At 38.3% G+C, this 22,699-nt stretch overlaps 1 protein-coding gene across 1 annotated transcript in view; it reads left to right on the top strand.

Annotated features, from left to right (window-relative positions):
- The first annotated feature begins 788 nt into the window (after positions 1-788).
- Positions 789-22,699, top strand: part of LOC138607625 (adhesion G protein-coupled receptor D2) — an 82,689-nt gene continuing 60,778 nt past the window's right edge. The window contains exons 1-19 of the mRNA XM_069680264.1: positions 789-824; positions 1,558-1,582; positions 3,300-3,524; positions 3,837-4,478; positions 6,260-6,454; positions 6,736-6,821; positions 7,231-7,518; positions 7,755-7,866; positions 8,228-8,374; positions 8,885-8,987; positions 9,396-9,507; positions 9,864-9,919; positions 10,246-10,372; positions 10,588-10,691; positions 12,272-12,374; positions 14,002-14,155; positions 14,349-14,482; positions 14,781-14,896; positions 16,434-16,554. Coding sequence (XP_069536365.1) covers positions 789-824; positions 1,558-1,582; positions 3,300-3,524; positions 3,837-4,478; positions 6,260-6,454; positions 6,736-6,821; positions 7,231-7,518; positions 7,755-7,866; positions 8,228-8,374; positions 8,885-8,987; positions 9,396-9,507; positions 9,864-9,919; positions 10,246-10,372; positions 10,588-10,691; positions 12,272-12,374; positions 14,002-14,155; positions 14,349-14,482; positions 14,781-14,896; positions 16,434-16,554 — 2,886 coding nt within the window. The remainder of the gene's footprint in view (positions 825-1,557; positions 1,583-3,299; positions 3,525-3,836; positions 4,479-6,259; positions 6,455-6,735; positions 6,822-7,230; positions 7,519-7,754; positions 7,867-8,227; positions 8,375-8,884; positions 8,988-9,395; positions 9,508-9,863; positions 9,920-10,245; positions 10,373-10,587; positions 10,692-12,271; positions 12,375-14,001; positions 14,156-14,348; positions 14,483-14,780; positions 14,897-16,433; positions 16,555-22,699) is intronic.

Here is a 22,699-nt window from a genome sequence, read left to right as displayed (position 1 = left end):
CTAATTGTAAGTAGGAACATGTTTCTAAAAGCAGTCCGAAGATTATTTTACAGAATACATTTTATTCTTGCAATTCACACCAGGTAAGAAATTATTTTTTCTCTTTTGTGTATTAGATTAACAGTAACACATGTCAATTAATGTGTTGTAAATTAATAGCATTGCTAATATGTACTTAGTGTATCACTTCTTTAATACAGGAACCACCTGGCTTCATTTTGGGAACTACTACTACAGTCTAAAGCATTGGAGTCCTTATTATGTCATGAACTCCTTGCTGATACACTTCAGGCTGCATCCATTAACTTGATTACATAAATTTGTGTATTGCGTCATTGTGCAACCCTTAAGCTCAACTAGTCACCCTGGAACACACTCAAGGGCCCCTGGAGGTCCCTGAACCCTAGTTTTGGTAACCCTCTTCTCGGCTCGCTGCAGGTTACACCCACTCCTCTCTTCTGCCGCTGCATCCTCCCTTCATGCTGTCTGGAGCCAGCGAGGGCTCTTCTCTACTTTTGTGACGGAGTGTTGGAGCACAACTGAGAAGAAAACAAACTTCGAGTAACTTTTTACATGTGGTAGAAAGCATCGCTTTGAGGAGTGGTTGTATGCTGCGTTCACAGACACGACGCGATTGGAATGAGAAAACGCGCAAAAAAAGGTTGCAAAGAGAAGAATAATTCAGGTAAAACAATCGATTCATTTTGCTTTTTATGCTTGACCATTAAAAGAAAACACAGATGAAATTGCCTTTCATTCTCGCCTTATGGATATGTTTCTCTTTCAGGATGCACTGGTTATTGTTCCTAAATTTAAGTCTGCTTGTAAGTACTTATTCTTTGTCTTCACTCTTGTAGGATATATAACACAAACAGTAAGAGTCTTAAACAGGGCAAAGGATTTCAGAGGTGTATATAACACGTTTATTGCAATAGCGTCCATTTTTACCGACTCATTTCTCTGTGACATGTTTACTAAAAAGGCAAAGTTGAAGATGTAAAGCCATAATAATATTAATGCTACCAGAACTTTTAGTGGCAGTTATGGGTGGTTTTCTGTAGCCTATTTTATTATATTTGTTGGTTTGGTTTAAATATGCCTTGTGATCAAGTTATTATTATCGTATGATTGCATGTTTTTCTATTTATTGACTAAATTATTAATTTTTTTTAGTTGTTGCTAGTTTAGAACTCTCTTGCAGTGTTTTAAATTAGTGCGCGAAGAAAATTTGCCAGAGGGGGGATCTAACTTCTCTTTCATGCCACAGCTTTTGCTTACTTTTGAAATAAATCATGTGTCAAACTTCATTAAAACATTAAAAACTTCATAACCATATGAGCATAGCCGTTTTCCACAAAAACATTTTAGTATAGCAGGAAAATACCTGTTAAGGTGTTATGTTAGCTAACGGCTGGGCTGGGCGGAGGCTTGGGCGTTCTACGTTCCTTATTGCTGTTAATCAATCAGGACACCTGTTGTATATGTGATCATATTAGCAAAAAAAGTTCTGTCGACTCATACCTTAAACAGTGAGCTAAAATTATTTTTGTGTTTCAGGTTTGTTTTCACAACTGTATATCAGGTGAGTGACATTGCTATTTTTCTTTTACTTAAACATTATTTCAGTTAGGGCAGTTGGACCAATTTGCTATCCTAGCTAGCCTGTCTGACCTAGCAAGAAATGTTAACTCTGACCTTTCAATTCAGGTAGGTAGGTTTCCCTAAAGCTAAAAAGAGGCTATAAATACTTTTTAGCGTAAAGCCCAGCATAAATAATAATATGAAATTTCAAAACAATATTTAAACATTATTGTAACTTTATTAGTTTGTTACACACATATACACCCAAATTATTGGGCAGGTCAAAGACGGATCCAAAACGCGCGATAATGAAATGTGTGTAAGGTTTAACAGCACTTCACTTGCCTGTCATAGAGAAACAAAGGCAAAGGATATTCACGATAACTTTTGAGTGTTAATTCTTTTCACCCAACTGTTTTTATGCCCCCCCCCCCCCCTTTTTTTAAGTAGAAATACTAGAAGTTAGAAAAAGACCTGTTTTGCTTATATTCTCCATTAAAGTAATCATCTCGAATATTTTCATTTAAATAAATGTCTGTTCAGTCACTATCCATCACCGAATGAAGTAACACAATGGTGAGTGAGCCTATGGCCCACTGATGAAAGCCTTTGCATTTGCAGTATTACGGACTGGGTGGACGCCCAGTTAGTGACGCGTTTTACATCACCCAGCAGTGGTTGGTCTGCCAGAGAGGGTAGGCGGAGCTAAGCGGCCGCTTTTCCGGCCTCTGCAAGTGTTGAGAGTAAACAGTAATCTACTATGGCTGAACAAACAAAGAAAAGATGGATGACTACAGATACAACTTAAACTTAAATAAGTGAAAATCCACTCAGAGAAAATTCAAGAGTTGCCATTGGAGGCAACCGTGGACGTCACACATGCAACACTGTCCGGATATCTGGCAGGTGTGCTCCCGCAATTACTGGTTTGTCGCCACAGGTGCTGCCAAAGAAAAGAAATTGAGATCTTCGAGATTATAACTTTAAGGTTGACAAGCTGGTGTACTGATATGCCAAAACCAGGTGCAAAACATCAGACTTATTGAAATATGAAGTGCAACCTACTAGAAATCAACTAAAGAGATGAAAACTGGTAGCAGACAGAAACATCAAATCATCAGTGTGGACCTTTTAAGGAGACCCTACTCTTCCTTCAAGTAAAACATAAAATAAACTTAAAGACATATTTTTATCATTATTTTCCACGTACTTCCACTATTTGAGGTTTAAGTAGTGCTCTTTATAATTACAACAGGTTATTTGTTCACTGGCACCTTACTAGAGAATAAGCACCTTGATGTTCCAAACTTGTAATATTAATACAAGTAACAGCATTAGATGGAAATGTACATTCATTCAAAGTTCTGAAAATACTATTAAAACTTGCAATAAATTTGGATGGGGGTTTGACGTGTGTGTCTGAGAGAGGCTCCATTCTTCAACAGTACATTACTTGTGTGTCATAGGTGAATATAAAGGCTTGGAACATTTACATCATCATTTGGCTGAATGAAAACCCTGACAAACTTCCTCTGAATGGCACTAATATCATTTGCATGGAAAAAAACATTTTACGTTGTTATCTGATATTATCTGACCAGCATTAAAATTTCCTTCAGAATAAAAAAAAGGCCCAGTCAGTCATTTCAGCTTGGATTTGTACCAGTTCTGTCTGATAAGTATCACTCCACTAATTTCTTCTTTTCTCTTTTAAACAGCCTTTACAATGGAAACCAGAATCCAGACATACGATGAGTCCTACTATGAGTATGTGCCCGATCGCCTGCAATGGAACAGGGCAGAGGAAGTGTGTAAACAGCGCTCTGGGACCTTAGCCACCGTCTCCAACCCAATAGAGAACCAAGAGCTAACCAAATTTTTAAAGTCTGTGTACATCTCTCAGCCTGTGTGGATTGCCAGGAAAGTCGTGACACATCCGACAAGTATGTGCCATTTGTGACACTTTGTATTAACATATTAGCACCCTTTTTAAATACAAGACTTATGTTTTTTTCTTCCTGGACACATTTCTGTCTACTTACTGACTGAACAAAAAGGTTAATAGAATACAAAATGTAACTTATGATACTTTTTTATGGATCTTTTGGCACAGTAAATGTTTCCCTACTGTTTACAGTAGAAATATGATCACGAAATTGGAATTTTATTAGATTCAATCTTTTCCAAGAATTGTGCCAGTATTTTTCCTTCATAGTAATGCTTCTTTCTTCTCTCCGTGTGGGCTGTAACCAAAGGTTCCTCAGAGACCCTGATTCTGGAGTTCAGCGGGCGGTCGGACACCAAACATGTCCGTCTCCTGCATAGGTTCCCCTCCATGGGCTCAGTCACCGTTTGCACCCTTCTTCGCTTCGATCCAAATTGCTTTGGAATTTCCACCATCTTTTCTTATTCCATTCAGTCCTATATTAATGAGTTCCAGCTCAGGGCAAATCTGGTTCAGGGCAAACCTGTTCAGCTGGCTCTGCTGGTCCATGGCGTTCACGGACCTTACCATGAAGCCTTCGACCACGACGACTCCTGGCACTCAGTGTGCGCTTCATGGAGCCAGAATGGTGGACTCTGGGCACTATTTACTCATGGCCGTGTGGTCGCTCGGGGTGATGGCCTTAACAGTTCTGACAGCATCGGAGGTGGTGGTCTTTTCATTATCGGACAGGAGCAGGACAGCTTTGGGGGCTCATTTAAGAAGGATGAGTCATTCTCAGGGAGCATCACAGAGCTGCACATATGGGACCGGGTACTGAACAACAGTGAAATCCACACCATGGAAAAGGAGTGTTCACCCGTTTCCTCTGGGCTGGTGTTCAAATGGAGTGGAGCAGCCATGGTAATACAGGCCTCCCTCAAGAAGCTGTGGAGGGACAGACCTTGTCAAGGTATGTTTGTTAGGATAAAGCATGAGCACAGAGGAAGGAGATGAAGCATTAGTAAAATTCAAGTCAAGCTAATTTAATAACCAGTTACAGGGAAGTACAGGAGTACTATACACCAGAAAAAACAGAGGAGACTCAAATACTCACGTACAGTTAAGCATTTCTTTAAAATGTTGTTTACAGTTTAGCTACTTTGGCTCTAGGGCTGGGTGGGGTTGCTATGCAAAATAACAATCACATGGAGACCATTTGGAAAGTCATTTAGGACTGCTCAATTTTCAGTAACGTGCCAAGATCTGAGCTGGCCTGATGTCGTAAACTCCACCCATCTGGCATTCCAAGCAGGGTAAAATAAATGCTAAGAATAATATGCAGGTACAGTTAGACTCAAATCTGTTTTGTGTCTGTTTCTTCCTCCCCCTAACCCACATTGATCTCATCTCTCCTATCAGGCCCAATATGATTAAGTAAACTCTTTTGCTTACAACACATTCCTTTCGGACATTAATGCATCAAATTGTCAGCCATTCAACCCAGTCTGTACTTTTACTGCATTACCAAGCATTGAATCAGAAACAGAATAGATATTATAATTCATAACATAAGTTAATTGTAATGCAAGCAACAGCTGTTGCTGTATGTTAATTCAGTAATATCTTTATGTACAATAACACCTTAGTTATTGTACGTTGTGAACAGTGCAGTAGCTCAAATTAGGATCAGCAAAAATGCCTGATCAGGATATCCCAACTGCTTTCTGAGTTTTTGGAATGCTTTGGCAAAATTACATAGTGTAGACAAACACACACGCACTCTTTTTTTTATTTCACAAGCCAGCACAAAGTTTAATGAGACTGAACGGAAGACAAAATCTTTGTCTCTCTTTCTCTCACCCTCAAATGAAGAGAAAAGATGGTGACCAAGTTGTTATTGGCAGACGGTAGGCTTCCTAATGATTCTTGTAAATGTTTTGTGACTCACGTCAGTCTGAATCCCACCCTTCAAAACAAGCTTCTCCTGTTCTGACATCATGCTCCCCAATGAGCAATGAGAGCCCAAAAAGCTGACTCCCCCCTCCTACAACTGAACATACAGAAAGGAAAGTGAGCTTGCACTCCTTCAGTGATTTTCAGTTACATTTTAGGTATTTATTAACTAAGCTTTTAAAGATTAACCGATATAATTATCATTTTATATATATAGATATTGACATTTTACCATTCTATTTCTCATCAGACCAATTCAGACATACAAATATTGGTCACACTACTGCCTTAGATCAAATCACTGTAACAGCTACTGTAGACTTCTTATTAGCGTATGTCTACCTAGACTAGGAACTACATTCTGTTATCTGTTCATCCATAAATCTTGGGCTTATGTTACAACCACACCAGGGTTTTTTTTTATGAATATGTACAACTTTGTAGTGTGTGACTTTGATCTTTCTATAACCATGTCCGTGGTTAATTTAGAACTTAAGCTTAAGTGTTATCCTTGCGTAACACTTACTGTATATTATTAAAAAAGCTTTTCATAACCATGACCATGTATTTTAAGTTGCCTAAACTAAACCCATATTTGTTTACCATGGCCACAAACTGTCTCCAAACAAATTTACATTGTCATTTTCTTGGAAATATTGTGGCTGATAATTCCTGTTTGATTTTGACATAGCTGGATATCTTAAGTACATAATTACCCATGTCACTATTACTGGACATGACATTCATTCTCGAAACAGCTTTTATTTTCAACATATTCTTTACCCTTTCTTCCACTAGGAAACATCACGATCTTAGCACATTCGTTGTTGGATTCCCTCCTGGATGGAAATCCTTTGCAGAATCAAACGTTCTCCTTCGAGTTATTCCAAAGCCCTCAGTCTGATGAGGATTGTGGCATCTTTGACCCTGTTAAGGGGACCTCGGATGCTAAGTGTGACTCATTCAGAGGGGCTGTCTGTCAGTTCAAAAAAGGTACCAATTATGTTAATAACGTCAGTGATTTCTTTAATGCATTTTATTCTTCATGTAATGTGATTATTTGGTCCCAAAGAGACAAAGTGTTACCAGAACAATGCTTTGCAATCAAATTCAGAAGTCCTGTAAAAACACCACCTCTGTATGATGTAGAATTTTTAATCGTTGATGTTAAGCATTTCGTCTATTGAAATGTACTGTATACAGCTGTAACATGTGCTCTTGCTGTAATAGATTGCGCTTAATTGTATTGTCTTTGTCGCTTTCTCTATCTGCAGAGGTCCTGGATGTTATCATTTTACCAAAGACACCATTTTTCAGTAGATTGCGCAACAATCCTCTGACCAAACCCGTAAGTAAGACAGTTAAGCCAAAGTAGCACATCATCGTTTAAGTGACACTGTGTTGTAAATGATCAACAAATGAGAATACAGAGGAGGCAAGGCGGTGCAAGATAAAGGACACTGACTATTTCTATAATTATGGAGCTTAATTGAGATTGTGTAGTGGAGGATTTTTGGCCATGTTTAAGGGTAAAATGACACCTTAAAAAACATTTCTGTGTCACTTCTCCAATACTGATTGGTTGTTTGTCTAGACTAACTTGCTAGGTCAAAATCTAAAGAATTTGTTGTACTCAGTAAATAGAAGTGATTGTAATCCTGTGGTGTAAAGCCCAGGAATTACTGAATAAACAGCATTGCAACCACTTTCCCTGTTAAATATAGTTTAAAATATGTATCCACGTATCCTTTCCTTATGTGTTGAAGGAGCTGAGCCCTAATGCGTCCCAGGAAAGAGATCTGACAATGCTCCAGCAGTTGACCCAGGCTGTTCAGCATATGTTGGAGGCGGATGGACCAAACCTTCTCACCTCCAGTGATGTCCTCTACCTCACCCGGATGATTGAGATGGGCCTCACTGCTCTGCCTAGCTCTCCCTCTCCAGGAACCGACACAGCAGAGGTCATGGTTTCCATTGCAACCAACTACGTAAAGGCAGCAAGCGTGATACTGGAGCCCCACACAGATACACAGTGGATGGGTCTCACAGAGGATGGGGTGAGGAAGTGACTATGGTTCATGATGTTTCTTGGTTTGATGCCCTATTTGTTCCTCTGATTCAACCCAAAATTAGATTTTATCTCCTCCCATGTTTACTTGCATATCTTGTCCCACTTTTAGAGTTAAGCTGAATTACTGTTGTCAACATTTTTTAACCCAGCAATGTCTTCCTCCTTACTCCTCTATGAATCAAAGTCTGACATTATGTTGTTGCTTCTGACTGTCTTGTACAGACCAGTGTGGGGCCATTTACTATTGTCAAGAGCATTGACCGTCTCACTGAAGCTCTTGCAGATATGCTAGCTGCTGAGGGAAGAGGCTTCACTCTTTCTACCAAAAACATAGGTAATACAAACATCTTCGAAACAGTTAATGATTATCTGTTTGTGCTTAGGTTCAGAATACAGATCATCATTTCAGTGATGATCAAACTTGAGGGAGAATTGTTTAAACAAGATAAAAATAAGCAGCAGATCTTTTTATGCAAGAAACTGTCGGACACATTAGTTTAATCTGACTTTTTTGCAGATGTATTAGGGTTATAAGGGAGTCATTGATAATTACAGTATAATGTTATTGTCCCAAACCTTTGTTAATTCTTTGCTTTTTAACACATAAATTAATATGTTTTGGTTTCTAATCATGGTTACTACTATTGCTAATCTGTGTCTATTTTCTGTGTGTCCACTGCTGTCTTTCCTGCAAGATGTGTACATGAAGTGGCAGAAGCTTTCAGAAGAAAGCTGTAGTCAAGTCTTCAGGCCATCTGCCATCGGCTCCCACACCAGCAGCAGCAGTGGTCAGGATGAGTTGCTTATTCCTGACACTGAGCTTCAGAGGTTACACACTCTGGGTAGGAACATTAAACACATGTGATTGCACTTGTTTTTAGAGGTTAACCCAAATTAAATAGGGAAAAAATGTGATAAACAAATCTGATATTTACCCATTTTATGTGTATTACATGATTTGGTAAATGAAAAACATGTATATATGCGAAAACTTCTTCAGACTGCTCTAATTTGCACATTGTGATTGTTCTGACTTGAATCTGTGCCTAAATGTGATGTGAAAATACTGCTGCATAAATATCTGTTCATTCTTGGCCAAATATCTCCATACTATAGAACTGTTGATGAGACTACAAAATATAAGCAAAATATAAAATAATTGGCAGACATTTTGGTAAGATAATGGAAAGATTAAGGTAGATGAGTAAATAACACTTGTAGCTGTAACTTAAGGCTTTTGTTTGTTGTATGTAATAAGTTTGACACTTCCAACCAACAGAGATGCTCAGAAATGTTTTTATATCACTTTAGGATAAAAATAAGTCTGTTTTTTGCCTTTTCTCTCGCATTAGGATATGAGCAGGTGATGTTTATTCATACCCACTACAGCCATCTGAGCGAGATTGTGTCTGAAGCAAAGGAGCCTCCACTGAGTGACCAAGAGAAAGGAAAAAGGTTGGTTGTAGTTTGTCTATTGTCTTCTCTAATGGTCCACTGTAATTGCTGCTGACTATTCTGAAATCGAGTCACTCACAGAGACAAACAAGCTAAATGCCCGTTTCACATTTTATTTGCACCTCAGCCTGACTTGATTTCAGTAGATTTTTACTTCATTTTGGATGTCATATAATATCTTAAAAGTTCTTGAAATCAGTTATTGCAAGCACCTAATTGGCAGAAACATCTATCAGTGTTTGACTAGTGGTATTTTAAAAGTTATTTCTTCATTAAAAGTGGTCCACAAATCAAATAACATTGGGACATTGAATTCCATTAGTTTGGATTAAAGTTCTTCATGTACTGTATTTATGACCTTAACGTTGATGTACAGATGTAAATGGAAACCGTTGTCTGCCTTCCCAGAATTCTCCCGGGTCACCTGACGTCTGCTGTCATATCAGCAACAGTCCGAGATGCCTCCAAGGCTCTAACCATCCCTGTGGATGTCAAGTACACCCTCTCCTCATCACATGTGGTAAAGTCCATTTCTGTTGTTTTGGGGGCTTCACTCCTGACAGTCATGTTGTAGAAATCATATAGTATGTGAGAGTTAAGGACACTTATTAGGGTCTGCAATGTCAACAATGTGTTAAACTGTCTTGAAACTTTTTGGCATTTTGTTTTGAGGAAAAGCAGTTCAACTATTGTTAAGTTTTTTCTCTTTCTTAAACTCACAAAATGCACTATGCTACTACGCACCAATTCAATTTCCCAGTAAGCAGCATATGGCTTTAACCCATGTTCCTTCTTGCTGGCTTGAGTCTAAGGTAATATATTAAGAGAGAAATAGAGAGAAGGAAAACAAGTGCAAACATGTGTTTGTGTTTCTAGGTGGAGTATTCCCAGCGTGTTTCTCCTGTTTGTGCCTTTTGGAATTTCAGCTTGATGTAAGTGTGACCAACAACACAGACGCATAAACAGCCTGATAAAATGTGTTATTGTGATATAGATTGAGGATTTCAGATAAATGATGAAGAGGTTTATGTTTATTATATAATTGTACTTTTTAGGACATTTTAAACTGCTTTGGTGCACATAAATAAATGTTCATATGACATGTTTTAATCCAAAATTTGATATCTTTAGTCAGGCAGACAGATTGAAATCTGTATAAATATTATTTTTCATTTTTAGTGTTCGACACTAAATGTCTCTAAACTAATTGATCGGTGTTTATTTGTTCGCATGTTTGCTTTTGTAATGTGCAATATAGGTATAATCATACCAATAGCTGGTCCAGTGATGGTTGCAGGGTGACATTTGCAGGCTCCGGTGTCACTTCCTGTCTCTGTAACCACACCACCAATTTTGCAGTGCTGATGAATTACCTGGAGTCTAAGGTAACGCTGTGTTTAAGGTTATGGGTGGTTCGCAGAACTTTAAGAACTTATGTCATAGTTTAGACCTTAAGTTGAATGTTGCCGATCTAAAACCAGGTTATCTTTGACCTCATAAGAATACATTGTCTTTTGGAGAGCATCAGATGGATCAATCCTGTGATATTTTGACAACACTCTCCTATCTTTCACACAACTACATTGTCTCTCTGTTCCAGTGGAGTCCTGAGGAGGAGGTCCTTTTGACCAAGCTGACGTTTATTGGCTCTGGTGCATCTCTGTGTGCGCTGGTGGTGACCTTGATGCTGTTCACTGTGCTGGAGTAAGTAGCTGATTTTCTTGTCCTGCTTACCAATGATGCCATCATACTGTCCGTTTGAACCAATGCATGCAACTTAGCCTCAGCCCCCTTTTTTGTTGATAAATACATAAAGCTACACAAATGTTATATATTAACAGTAACTATTTGAGTACGTTTAGACAGTACAGTACAGTATATAGATTTATATATAACAATTTTGAAGCCCAGAACATGAAAATTGTTCAGCGTTTTGAACTCATTGTTTACTTCTTGGGGGAAAGAAGCTCCAAAACCAGTTAAACAAATGGAATGACAAAATGATATCAACATTTAAGCTTACTTACTTGAAATCTGATACAATTTTAGAGGAAGTTGGTAAGGGCTTACCAATGGGCAATATAGGACTTTCATTTTTTTAAATTTACTTTGGAAATTTGGCTCCCAGTTGATGTTAATTGAAATCAGTAAGTTTAAGTAAGTTTAATTTTTTTTTTTTAAATATAAACATGCTTAATACATCATGCACCATTTTGATGATGTCTCAAGTCATGTTTTATAAAGTATATATACATTTGTTGATAACAAAGTCAACAATTTACAGATCTCGTCAAAGGATTTAATGTAAAATACACTAAAGAGAGAAAGACAACTTATTGGAATTGAATTGCTGTGTTCTTAAGGCTGCTATGTGTATTGACTAGTGCTAGTCCAGTAATTACTGTGGTAGTACATGTGAGTCCACTCTGAAGGTTTATGGCACAATCCTGCGGCTGTTAATTAACATTAGGGTCACTGAGGGATCACAATCAGCTGGAGAGGAGATGCCCTGACGATTTATGGCTGTCCTGAAATCAGAGAGTGCAGCCATGCAGTTCACACACGTGCTGCTGCATGATGTACATGCATTTGTGCACACGCATAACACAAAGAAAAACACACTACTAGTTGAAGTACACATGCCTTAGGTGAATGTGTTATCGGAAATTATGGCGGTCTCAAGAAGTGATGCAGTTATGAAATGAGTCTAAACCGGCTAACCATCAGGGAGGTAATTATAAGTTCTTTAGTTAAATTTCCAGGCTGAAGCAGATTCGGTCTTATTTTATTTTATATAATGGAAACCAAAAAGTGGAACTGAAATGGAAACATTTAATCATCATATTATTGATCCCAGCAATAAAACATTCTTTTAAACTGAAAGTAGTTGTGTAATGCAAGATCAAGTGTGACATGTTAAAAATCTGTAAGACACATCTAATCTTTAAACCAACAAAAGATAAAAGGAATAAATGGAAAACATGAATTAAACTAAGGAAGCAACACTCAACAGGATGGAAAGTTTGGAAGAGAATGATTCAAAGCTTATCAGAGGCAGGTCACTTTGTAGCTGGATTTTTCTATTATGGATTAGGATGTTAGCTTGTTTTACTACATTAACTTAGCTCTGGCTTAGCTAAAATAATACAGGTCAGATAAACTAGACTGAATAGCTAAACATTTTTGTTGTCACTGTATTGTAGTGCTGCCACTTCAAACAAAATATCTTGTTTTGAGAAAAGACCTGTCAAAAAGTTTGATGTTATCCCTGTCTCTGTCTACAGTATCCCAAAGTCAGACAGGACGTCCATCCATAAGAACCTGTTCATTGCTCTAATCTGTGCCCAGGTGATTCTGCTGTGCAGCGGCTCAGCCATTCACAACAAGGTAATGATACGATTTAATTTCAGAATTGCAAATTAAGTTGAATGAAGGACACCAATTTGAGAAATGCTGCTAAGTCAGCTACGTCCGAAAAATCTGTGTGTCTGTGTGAGTGCTACCTTTTACCTTTGGGCATTCAGTGGTTGCAGTGAATGACTTTGGTAAAACATCACAAACAGGTACTGGGAAGGTGCATCCCTGTAAAGATCTAATATCTCTTTGATTTGATGAAAGAAAAGAGAATGGATAAATAAACTTTATAAAGTGTATCGTTTAAATATTGTAACTATTTTTTGTACAATTTTTACATTCAATTTAAGCAAGCAGCTTAATCAAGCAATATAACTCAAGATTTCGAAAAAAGGAATTTAATATTATTATGTTCTTAATACCCATCTCTATCTTATGGCATGTACAATACAAGCTTTTGTTTGCATTATAATGAAGGTTGAAATGGCTGGTCAGGTTTCATTTACCTCTCTATTCGTCTAAATGTTAATCCACAGCACTGTGCTTTTTAAAGCTATCAAAAATGGGACTTGAATTTAAAATCCATACTGAGGTTCCTCATAAAACAAATGGGTTGGCATTACATAAGTGGTTACTAATGTGCTATCAATCAGCTAGAACACATGGTTCAGTCTCTCACTAGTCACCCAATGGCCTGTAGTTGATTTGACCCCTGGTCCTTTGACCCCAGGTCATGTCAGGGTTGGTTTTACCCTTGGGGGCAGGTGTCCATATGCTGGAAATTCATCAAATGTTTTTCTATGTGTATATATATAGGCTGACTGACCATAAGGAAAGTCATTTTTCAGAAACTAACACGATTTTAACCAGATGGTTTCGGCCAATCCAGAGCTATTTAGAATCAATAAGTCTAGAGGGCTCTGTTGTTTTGCTGAGGATGCTTTAATAGGATATATTTGTGTTGCTTAATATACAGTATTTGGTAGATGCAAGGATTTTGTCTGCTATATCTAGATTTTGTACCATCATGTTCTATTTTTTTTTTCTACTCCCCTACCATTGAATTTTCCACATTGTCCTCTTCCCCTCACAGGTACTTGTTTTTATAGTAATGTTGCCAGATTAGAATAACGTCAATACATTTCCAAAGGAATCCTTAATTTATGTGCTCTGGAAAATCTGTTACATTATGACTTAACTTCTGCAGATGGAAATTTCCTCAACATAGTATACATTTACTAATGCATGCATTACAAACAGTTATACGATGTGTACGTTTGGGATTGTAAGTGGTGTAAATGGGATATTAGATACCACAGCCACCCAATCATCAACCACCATGAGCTGCTCTAAAACATTCCACCAACAAGATGTAATTTTTTTGAGAAACACATAGAATATGCTGCTGCCTGCCTCGTGTTTATTACAACCGTTCCTGTGCCAGTGCAAAATCTGATTGGATTTTTGGAAGCACAATTTTCCGAACAAAAGGGACATTTGCAGATTTTATGAACATTAGTAAAGCATCCTCCAACTACTACTAGCACTATGCACAACCTAAAGGGAGACTATTACTCTGTATGTTTTTGACATCAAAAATGTAAAGTTGTTCCACTTTTTACTGTAGAAATCTTGCATGTATGTGTTGGTGTGTTTATAGGTGGCATGTACACTTGTGGCAGCACTGCTCCATCTCTTCTTCATGGCAGCATTTAGCTGGATGCTGGTGGAGGGTCTGCTGCTCTGGAGCAAGGTGGTTGCAGTCAACCTAAACGAGGACCGACACATGAAGTATTACTATCTCATCGGTTGGGGTAAAATAGCGCTTACAAAATGACTTCTTTTCATGTGCACTGGTAATGCCTGGGCTTTCTGTGTAGGATATTGTAATCCTCTGATATGATAAATTCATTATGGAGACCTGAGAGATTTCTCAATTGCTTTACATGTTCTTTTATATATCGTCTGGCTACTTGTGTTTTCCTCTCTCCCTCCCTCTCTCTCCAGGTTTGCCGGTGCTGATCGTCACCATCACGCTGGCATCAGCCTCAGGCAAATACTCGGCCGACGGCTACTGTTGGCTCAGTGTCCAGAATGGCATTATCTGGGGCTTCGCTGGGCCTGTCATCTTTATCATCATGGTCAGAAAACTAAATCCCATCATGTAGTCTGTTCAGGCTGAAATGGTTGAAATATAAAAGACATATTAAGGCATTTTGTCCCATTTTAGTGCTCCGCATTAGGTTTATATTTTAAAGCAAAAACATTTTTCAAACAGCACAAATTTAATTTATGTGTCTATTTATTTTTTCTTTCCCTTTGCACAATCTCTGACATACTTTTATCTCGTTTGTCTCTCTGTTTTGATTGTAGTGCACCTCTTATGTTTGCGTCCTTTGTATTTGGCTTTAGCTTCTATAATCTTCCCTTTTTCTTTAGGTAAATCTCATGGTACTGACCAGGGTGGTGGTCATCACCATCTCCACAGCAAAGAGAAGGTCCATCATGTTGGCCATGGGCACAAGTCCTGTGGAGCAAGCCTACGAACAAATGAGGTAATCACCACAAGGGGGCGCCATACGTCCTCTTTTTTTAATATGAAGCACTGGGTCTACAGGCCTTGGAGCAGACAAGCTGTAGTCGCTGGGCATCAAATAAAACGGAGCTGGGAGATTTTATATTGTGTTTGTCATTTCAAGACAAATAGCATGATTTATCAAAGAAGATAGGAACACACCTTCATGGATTTCTGAATTATTTTTCAGGCTTTTACTATTTATGTGTTACAAATCTAAGGTCTTTTTGTTTTAGTGACTTTAAGTTAGTAGAAGATAAAAGATAATATGCAGTATTTGAATGTGTGGGGGCACAATGAATTGACATTCTATTATTTTTTGAGAATTACATAAATACCATATAATTTATTAAATGAATGTATTTTCTGAGGGATTCTTTTCTTGTAGGATTGTTTGATTCTAAACAAATTATACTGTTACAATAGTAGTAGAGACAGGAGCAGTTGTAGTGCTGTTATTTTATTATTACAGTAAAAATTATGAATACGTTTTAGGAGGATACTCTGAGAATGTTCAAGACGTATAATATAGGTGCAAAATATCATCTGTCAGTCTGAAACTAGCCGCACTTTTGTGTTGAATGATTAAGGACAGTTATAATCGGTCATTTGAAGGGGTAGCAGAGTTATTCAGATGGACTAGACCTATCAGGTGGACTAGACTTCTGTCAGGTAACACATGAAAAAGCAAACTGTAATAGATTTATTGTAGGTTACTGTAGACACATTGTGATTGCACCATGATGTCCCTGCAGAAACATTATCACTTATTTCTTGGCTATATTTTTCCTTATTTTGGCTCTGGTTCTACCTCATCATATTGAAACTGTGCTGTGTGCGATCCAGTAGGTTTCCCTCAGCAGGCTTGTATATGATCCTATCAGTGAAAATCATGTTAAAGTGTTGATGTATTTTCACTACCTACACAGTAGGTGCTTTATGAAGGGGTTTTCAAAGCAGGCCTTGAACCATTTGGCACCCCTGGGTGGCAGCTATTGCGGAAACTCAAACACATTCCTCCGCTGAATAAACTAGGGCTCGCTGCCCGCCATGTCATACACGTACGAACACACACACAGCTGGTGCGGTTTGGCAGTCACCTGAGCGGGAAGATAATTCCACTCAAAACAGAATTAAGGCAGATTTAAGGTGGGAAGTTGTCACCCCACGAGCCTTCCCAGCCGCACAGAGTTGTATATGGAAAAAGGAGCGTGCCAAATCCGGTCAGTTTTGTCCAAAATGAGAAACATAAAGATTTGAGGTTAGAGAATTTTTTAGGAGTGTTTAAATTATTTAAATTTGGTCTGGTGCAAACTCATCTCAGTCAGCTAGTAATCCATTAAAGTCTTAATAGTGTACTTGTAATTATAATTTTGTATGTGCATGTTAATATCTTTGCCAATATGCAGATGTAAATGCTTACATTTTTGTGCTGTGAATTGTTTTGTGAATGGCGGGGTTGTGTGTGTGTGTGTGTGTGTGTGTGTGTGTGTGTTTGCGTATGTGTGTGAGCACAGGGCTGCAGTGAAAGCAGTGTTGGTGTTGCTGCCTATTCTCGGCTTGACATGGTTGTGTGGCGTCTTGGTGCCTTTTTCCATCGTGATGGCCTACATCTTCATCCTCCTCAACTCCCTGCAGGTACACACACACACACAAAAAAGCACAGGTGTTATCATCATTGAGTGTAAATTTTGAAATGTACTCACATTAAAAAGAAACACAAGAATACCACGTTCCAATGTAAAGACTTGTGCTCCTTTGGTTTGGACTGTTACCTGTGATCCAAATGTAACTGTTGGACTCAAAAACCACAGAATTGTTAGTAATAATTATTTAATACTTTAGTACTATGTCTTACACTAAGGAAGCATTTTTACAATTGTTAATCTACTCAGAATTTATATTAAAAAAACTGACTGACTGGGTTTATAAAATCCATGAATCTAAGCATGCATCACTCTTTCTTCTTTATCATCTTTAAAACAACCGTCCATCTGTTGTAATAAAGCCGGGAAAAAAAAGTACAATTCAATAATTCCACTGCTAAAAACTTGTGAGCAACTTAAAACAAATCTTCAACAGTTTATAGACTTTAAATGATTTTTCTTCTTCAATGAGAAACAGAAAGGTTTTCCATTATACATTGTAATTCTGCCCTTCTCTCGCGGTTAGGGCACACAGACTGTCAAGGTTTTTATTTGTCAGTGACAAGGCTGAGGCAGAAAGGGAAGAAAGGGCCTTGGTCTGGCTTGTGTTAAGCAGGTGCTTCATTTTAACAAAGAAAGTCTATTTGTATTTTTTGTTTGATTATTCCTGCTTTTTGTATTTAGGGGTCAGCATCATTGTTGTTTTTGTGGCTTGTCAGCTTTGATTTGACGCTTTTAGTGCTAAAACGGGTTGTTTTGTCACGAGTAGGACACCTGTGGACATCATAGCTACATCATAGCTCCCTTTGGCCACAACTTTGTGAAATAATTGATTAACATGTAAAAAGACTTATACCTGTGTAGTCTCTTTTCTCACTGTACTGCGATTCTCTGTTATTCTCTGACTGCAGCAGGCAACCCATGTTACCCAGCATCCCCAGCATGTCCAGAACCGCTGCTGCGATTTGTAGTTGTCTTTTAATCAGCTGTATCTTTAATTGAGCTGTATATTTAACCAGAAAATCAATAGAGGTTTTAGCTGCAGTCTGATCATTAAGCGAGGCCCCTCGGTTACCATAAATAGTTTCTGTTTCTGCTCCCCTCATATCTAATTATATTTTTTCCATGTCGACAGTAATTACCACAGAAGGTTTTTCTGGTCTCTTATTATACGACTTCACTGCTTCACATTTAAACACATAATATGGATTTCTATCCTGTCCGTCTGTCTGTGTTCTTGCAGCTGTCTGTGAGCAGTCTTATTTTCTTGCTGCCCACCTTCATTGTCCTGTTACCTGTTTAACTGTCATTATGTTCCACTTCAGTAGCTTCATTATAACAAACAAGCTTCTGCTGTCTATTTTTTTAAGCCTTATGCATAAACCTACAATAGCCTGGCAATTCCTTATAAGCATCTGATTCTGATAACTGGCAAAGACAGGCCTTATATTGTAAATACACGTCGATTTATTAATGATGCTTGCAACTGTTAACTAATTGTGAAGACCTAATCTCTAGACAGCAAATTATTAATGACCCAATTTAAAGAAAATACCAATGCTTTGTCTTGTGCTACCTCTTTAGCATGCAACTCTTTATCATTGCTTGCTTGGATTCTGCACAGAGCAAGAAAACGCTGGTATATCCCCCAAATAGACAAAAGAACGGATATCATTTAACATGTTTTTTGTATTTGTGTTGTGTTGTTCTGCGTTGTTGGGGCTTCTGCGTTTCTCTGGGAGGAAATAACCCTCTGCTCTGGCATAATAGATCTATGTAGTGTATCTTGAATAAGCCTTAACAGGTCAGGACACAAGAGAAACCCTGCCAGGCTCCAAGCTGTTCCAATGACACACTCTGTTGACCCCACTGCTCTCTGGTCTGCATGGGGTGTAGTGACACTTTAAGTAGTGACCCTTAAGATCCTGTCTGTTTTGATGCAAAGCACCTATTAATTCACTGTGACTGTGTTTTTGTTTTTTTAGTCAAATAGTGTGGGCATTACTGTAACATTGTCCTTTGGTTTTATGAACCTATAACATTTTTGTAGGTGGTGTTCTGTTCTTTGCCTGTTGAGCCTTGATAATGACAGCATGGCTTGTAATTACACCCACACAAGATCCTTTACAGCATTTGAAGTGTTTGACTGAGGACTATTGTAATGATTTAACAGACAGCATATAACAAATAGAGTGAAAATAATATAATAAAAGTAGATTTTAAATCCTTTGTTTTTGCCAAAGCAGGTAATATCCTCTCAAAGATATCATACCTAAAAGTGCTCAAATATGTCTCCTATTCATGTTTGCTTTTTAATTTATTACATTGATAAAAGCTGTGAGCTTATATTAACTTGGCAGGAGTGGAGTCTGTGTTTTAGCTGCTAGCAGCACAACGCAGAAATGTCGATCTGTCTGCTGGTCTGTCTTGAGATCTACGCAAACTCCTCCATAGACAAACACTTTGATAGATTAGTGCCAAATATTAGCATGTTAATACTGTATGCATGAAGGTAACGTGCTAGCATTTACATTGTTAGAATGTAAGCAGGGTCGTTTGTTTGAACTTTGGCAATTTATTCCTCATACCATATCCAATTATTCCTTATCCTTAAGGATCGTATACAATAATTAGAGTCCCCATTACAGCTGACCACTTGCTCTGGAGAAAACAGTCTCTCCCTTCTCAATACCATTATTCCCTTTGGGAGGGCGAGCACAGTTAATGCCTCCTCATAAAGATGATAAAATGTGCGAAACTTAAACAATATTGCATACACAACCTGAGCTGGCAGGCAGAAGATAAAGAAATAAATATATAAAATAAATTTGAGTTTTTTTTAGGAAATCGTTTTTTATTTGTAGCTGTTGTATTATCAATGGGGCCAGCAAAAGCAACATAAAGCTTAAGCGGCCAGCCTTTACTGTTAAATCAATAAAACAGATAATGTTGACAAGCCTTTTTCATTGCACTCCCTCGTGCACTCCCCGCTCCTGCTCTTCACCCTGCATCCTGACAACACTGCCTGAAGTATCTCCACTGTTACTGTTATTTTTCTCAATAGAGACCTGAGCAGGCCTTTTTGAGCAAGCATACTGTAGAGCTGGCATACACTCACGTCTGCCGCACTGTCCACAGCAACCAGGGCTTTACACTTTTACTTTTGTTTCGTTAACTGACAGCAAATGATGCTCAGTTTGAGTAAAGCGTCCTGTAATGCAGGGGTTGTTGAAATTATAAGGAGCATGATGTTTATTTTCTTAACTAGTGTGCTGATCACTGTGAGGCACCTTATTTGCATCTGTACCTCTTGCAGCTAAAGAGAGTTGATGTTTTTTATTGGTGATGAGGAGTTTTCGCCAAACTCAGTGCAAACAAACATTGTATTAAATTATCAATTTACTAACATTAAAACATCTAACACTGTTTATAAAGAAGGAATTAGTTATTTCATGGATTTAATTTGCACACCGTCCAGGGATCTTTGAAATAAGTGGGTTTTAAGATAAAGTTATAATCTCAAAGGTCTCAGTTTCGTTCTCTTTAGCGGCACCTATGGCGATAAACACTAACTGAGGGATCACACTTGCCTGATATCCAGACAGTGTTGCATGTGTGGCGTCTAAGGTTTGCTTCGGTGGACTATTTTTGAAGTTGTATCTGTAGGCATCGATCTTTTCTTTGTTTGTTCAGCCATAGTATATTACTGTTTACTCGCAACACTTGCAGAGACCGGAAAAACAGCCGCTTAGCTCCGCCTACCCTCTCTGGCAGACCAACCACTGCCGAGTGATGGAAAACGCGTCACTAACTGGGCGCCGCTTGTGATTTTTCCTGCGAAAGTCACCACAGACACCCAGTCTGTAATAGTGCAAATGCAAAGGCTTTCATCAGTGGGCCATAGGCTCAATCACCATTGCATTACCTAATTCGGCGATAGATAGTGACTTAACAGACATTTATTTAAATGAAAATCTTCGTATTACTTTAACAGCCCAATGCTGAAAAATGATTACACAGCAATATTCCCTCATAGACATCCGTAACAGAAAACTGTATTAATGTGCATAGGATTGCAACGCATTAAGTTGCATTAGGAGTTTTGAGTGGATCTGCTCTACCTCTGAGTTGATTCTAACTTCCTACTCTGAGCCAGTAGTTTTTATGAACATCTCAACCATAAATACAGGCACGCCTCATCTGCTTCCTTATCAAGCCAGAGATAAATAGCATAGCGTGTGAGTGTGTATGTGTCTGTGTGTGCATGCTAGTGTGAGCGAAAGAAGGGGGACAGGAGGCTCTTTGGGTAGCCCATAAATCGCTCCACCCTTCGTCATCCAATCTCTGGGCAATGTCATTCAAAACCCCCTCACTATCCATTACCTGGGTATAATAGGCTCCTGGCCATGCAGTGTCCATCTTATTATTAGCCCATAACTTTAAACTATCAATAACTTTGAGCTGCAGAGGGAGGCGGTGGGGGGAAGAGGGAAGAGTAGAGGGAGAAAACAAAGTAGAGAGGTGAGGGAAGTAAGGGAGTCAGAAAGAAAATGTTAGGGTAACGTTCGTCTACCGCAAGTTGTTGGGAGTAAAAGTCGGTCCCTGTGGTTTGTTTTTGTAACATTGTAAGCAAGATATTTGTCAAGAATGTTTCTTTTTTTATCTCTGTTGTGTCTTCTTGCTGCCTGTAGAGGGCAACCATGTGCCTTGTCATTCCAGTGTGAAAATATGGAGAAATCAATGAGAGAATTTATCTGAGCCGTTTCATTCATATCGCATTAAGGTCTTTTATATCACAGGAACTGATGACAACAATGGTTTTAATTTTCTTATGAAATGAACAGACTGGCAGCTGGTAATGAGATTTTTACAGGCATTCAGTAAAGCTTTAGCAGTAAAATTCATCATTCACCCGGGGTTGAATATGACTTTAGAAAAGAAGTGTCTATAAAGAATAAAGCTATTGTATATTAGTTTATTAGTTGATACTTTCAAAAGAAACATAAAGCACACAGTGTTGACCTGACATCGCTTAATGTCACCAGCTTGAAATGGTAACACATTTTAATAAGCACAAGAACAGCTCTCTTTTAGGTTGATATAGAAGCTCTTCAAATAAACAAGTACAATTTATCCATCAGTGGAATTATTGTACCCTCCATCTAAACGTCCCATTTCTTCAGTTATACAAGCTGTTTCATTTGTTACAAACAACATAGCATTATTTAATCTGAATGCAGTCATCTTACTTTCCATGAAGTTACCTCTAGTCACAGATTGAACGTGGAGATTCAAATAATTCACACCCTATTGTCCAAAGCTGTGTACCAATAATGCGAGAGAGAGCAATTGACCGGAAAAGTGTCCTTCTACTTGAGGCATAATTTTAATACAAAATTAATGTTGGTTTCATTGAAATGTAAGCACCAACTCCTTACTTCCATAAACACACACACGCTCACACACTTACACACTCGCTTGGCTAGTGGAGCATGACATCAGAGTGTATCCAAGATATAGATATGATCAATAGAGTGTTGCTCTCCTTATTGATTTTTGCCCTATGGGAGATTTGTTGTGTGAGTAAGCAATGCTTTTACAGCATCTGAAGCGATTGTTTGAGGAGGGGTGTTTTTTCTCTTATTCTCTGTTCTGTAGCCTGGTTACTACAAGACTGTGTTCATGCTGCAGGAGTCAATTGTTCTTTTCCCAGTTTGGCTTAATGCTCAAAGCGGGGCATTATTGCTCTTAGGGCTGAACTCTGACTGCTGTACTATCGGGAGCTTTTTTTTTTTAATATTACATTATGTCACCCGCCTCTGATTCTGCTAAGTTAGAGCTAAAACTTTATCTTTACACATGTAGATTGTCACTTTATTGGCTTTGTTTTCTGAGTTTAATTCTGCTCAAAATTATTGATTTGGAGCACATCATTGTGAGAACCTTTTTTTGATGTTGTAGGTCCACCTGCTTAAAAGAGCTCTAGATCAATCTAGTCTTTAGTACTGAATAAATTTGTGGTCCACCTGCTATTTCAGACAAACTTGTCAGTATGAAACTACCAGTAGCTAACTTCTCCCTGTGTGAGCCCTCCAAAACCCGTAACTATTCCTTCTTCGAAAAGTGCTTCAAGGTTA

Source organism: Semicossyphus pulcher, unplaced genomic scaffold (genome assembly GCF_022749685.1).
Source record: "Semicossyphus pulcher isolate SPU_LCO1_2020_fin unplaced genomic scaffold, fSemPul1.0.p SCAF_4, whole genome shotgun sequence".
In the NCBI taxonomy this organism is placed as follows: Eukaryota; Metazoa; Chordata; class Actinopteri; order Labriformes; family Labridae; genus Semicossyphus; species Semicossyphus pulcher.
Note: the sequence above shows the minus strand (reverse complement) of the source record. Positions and strands in the feature narration are given on the sequence as shown.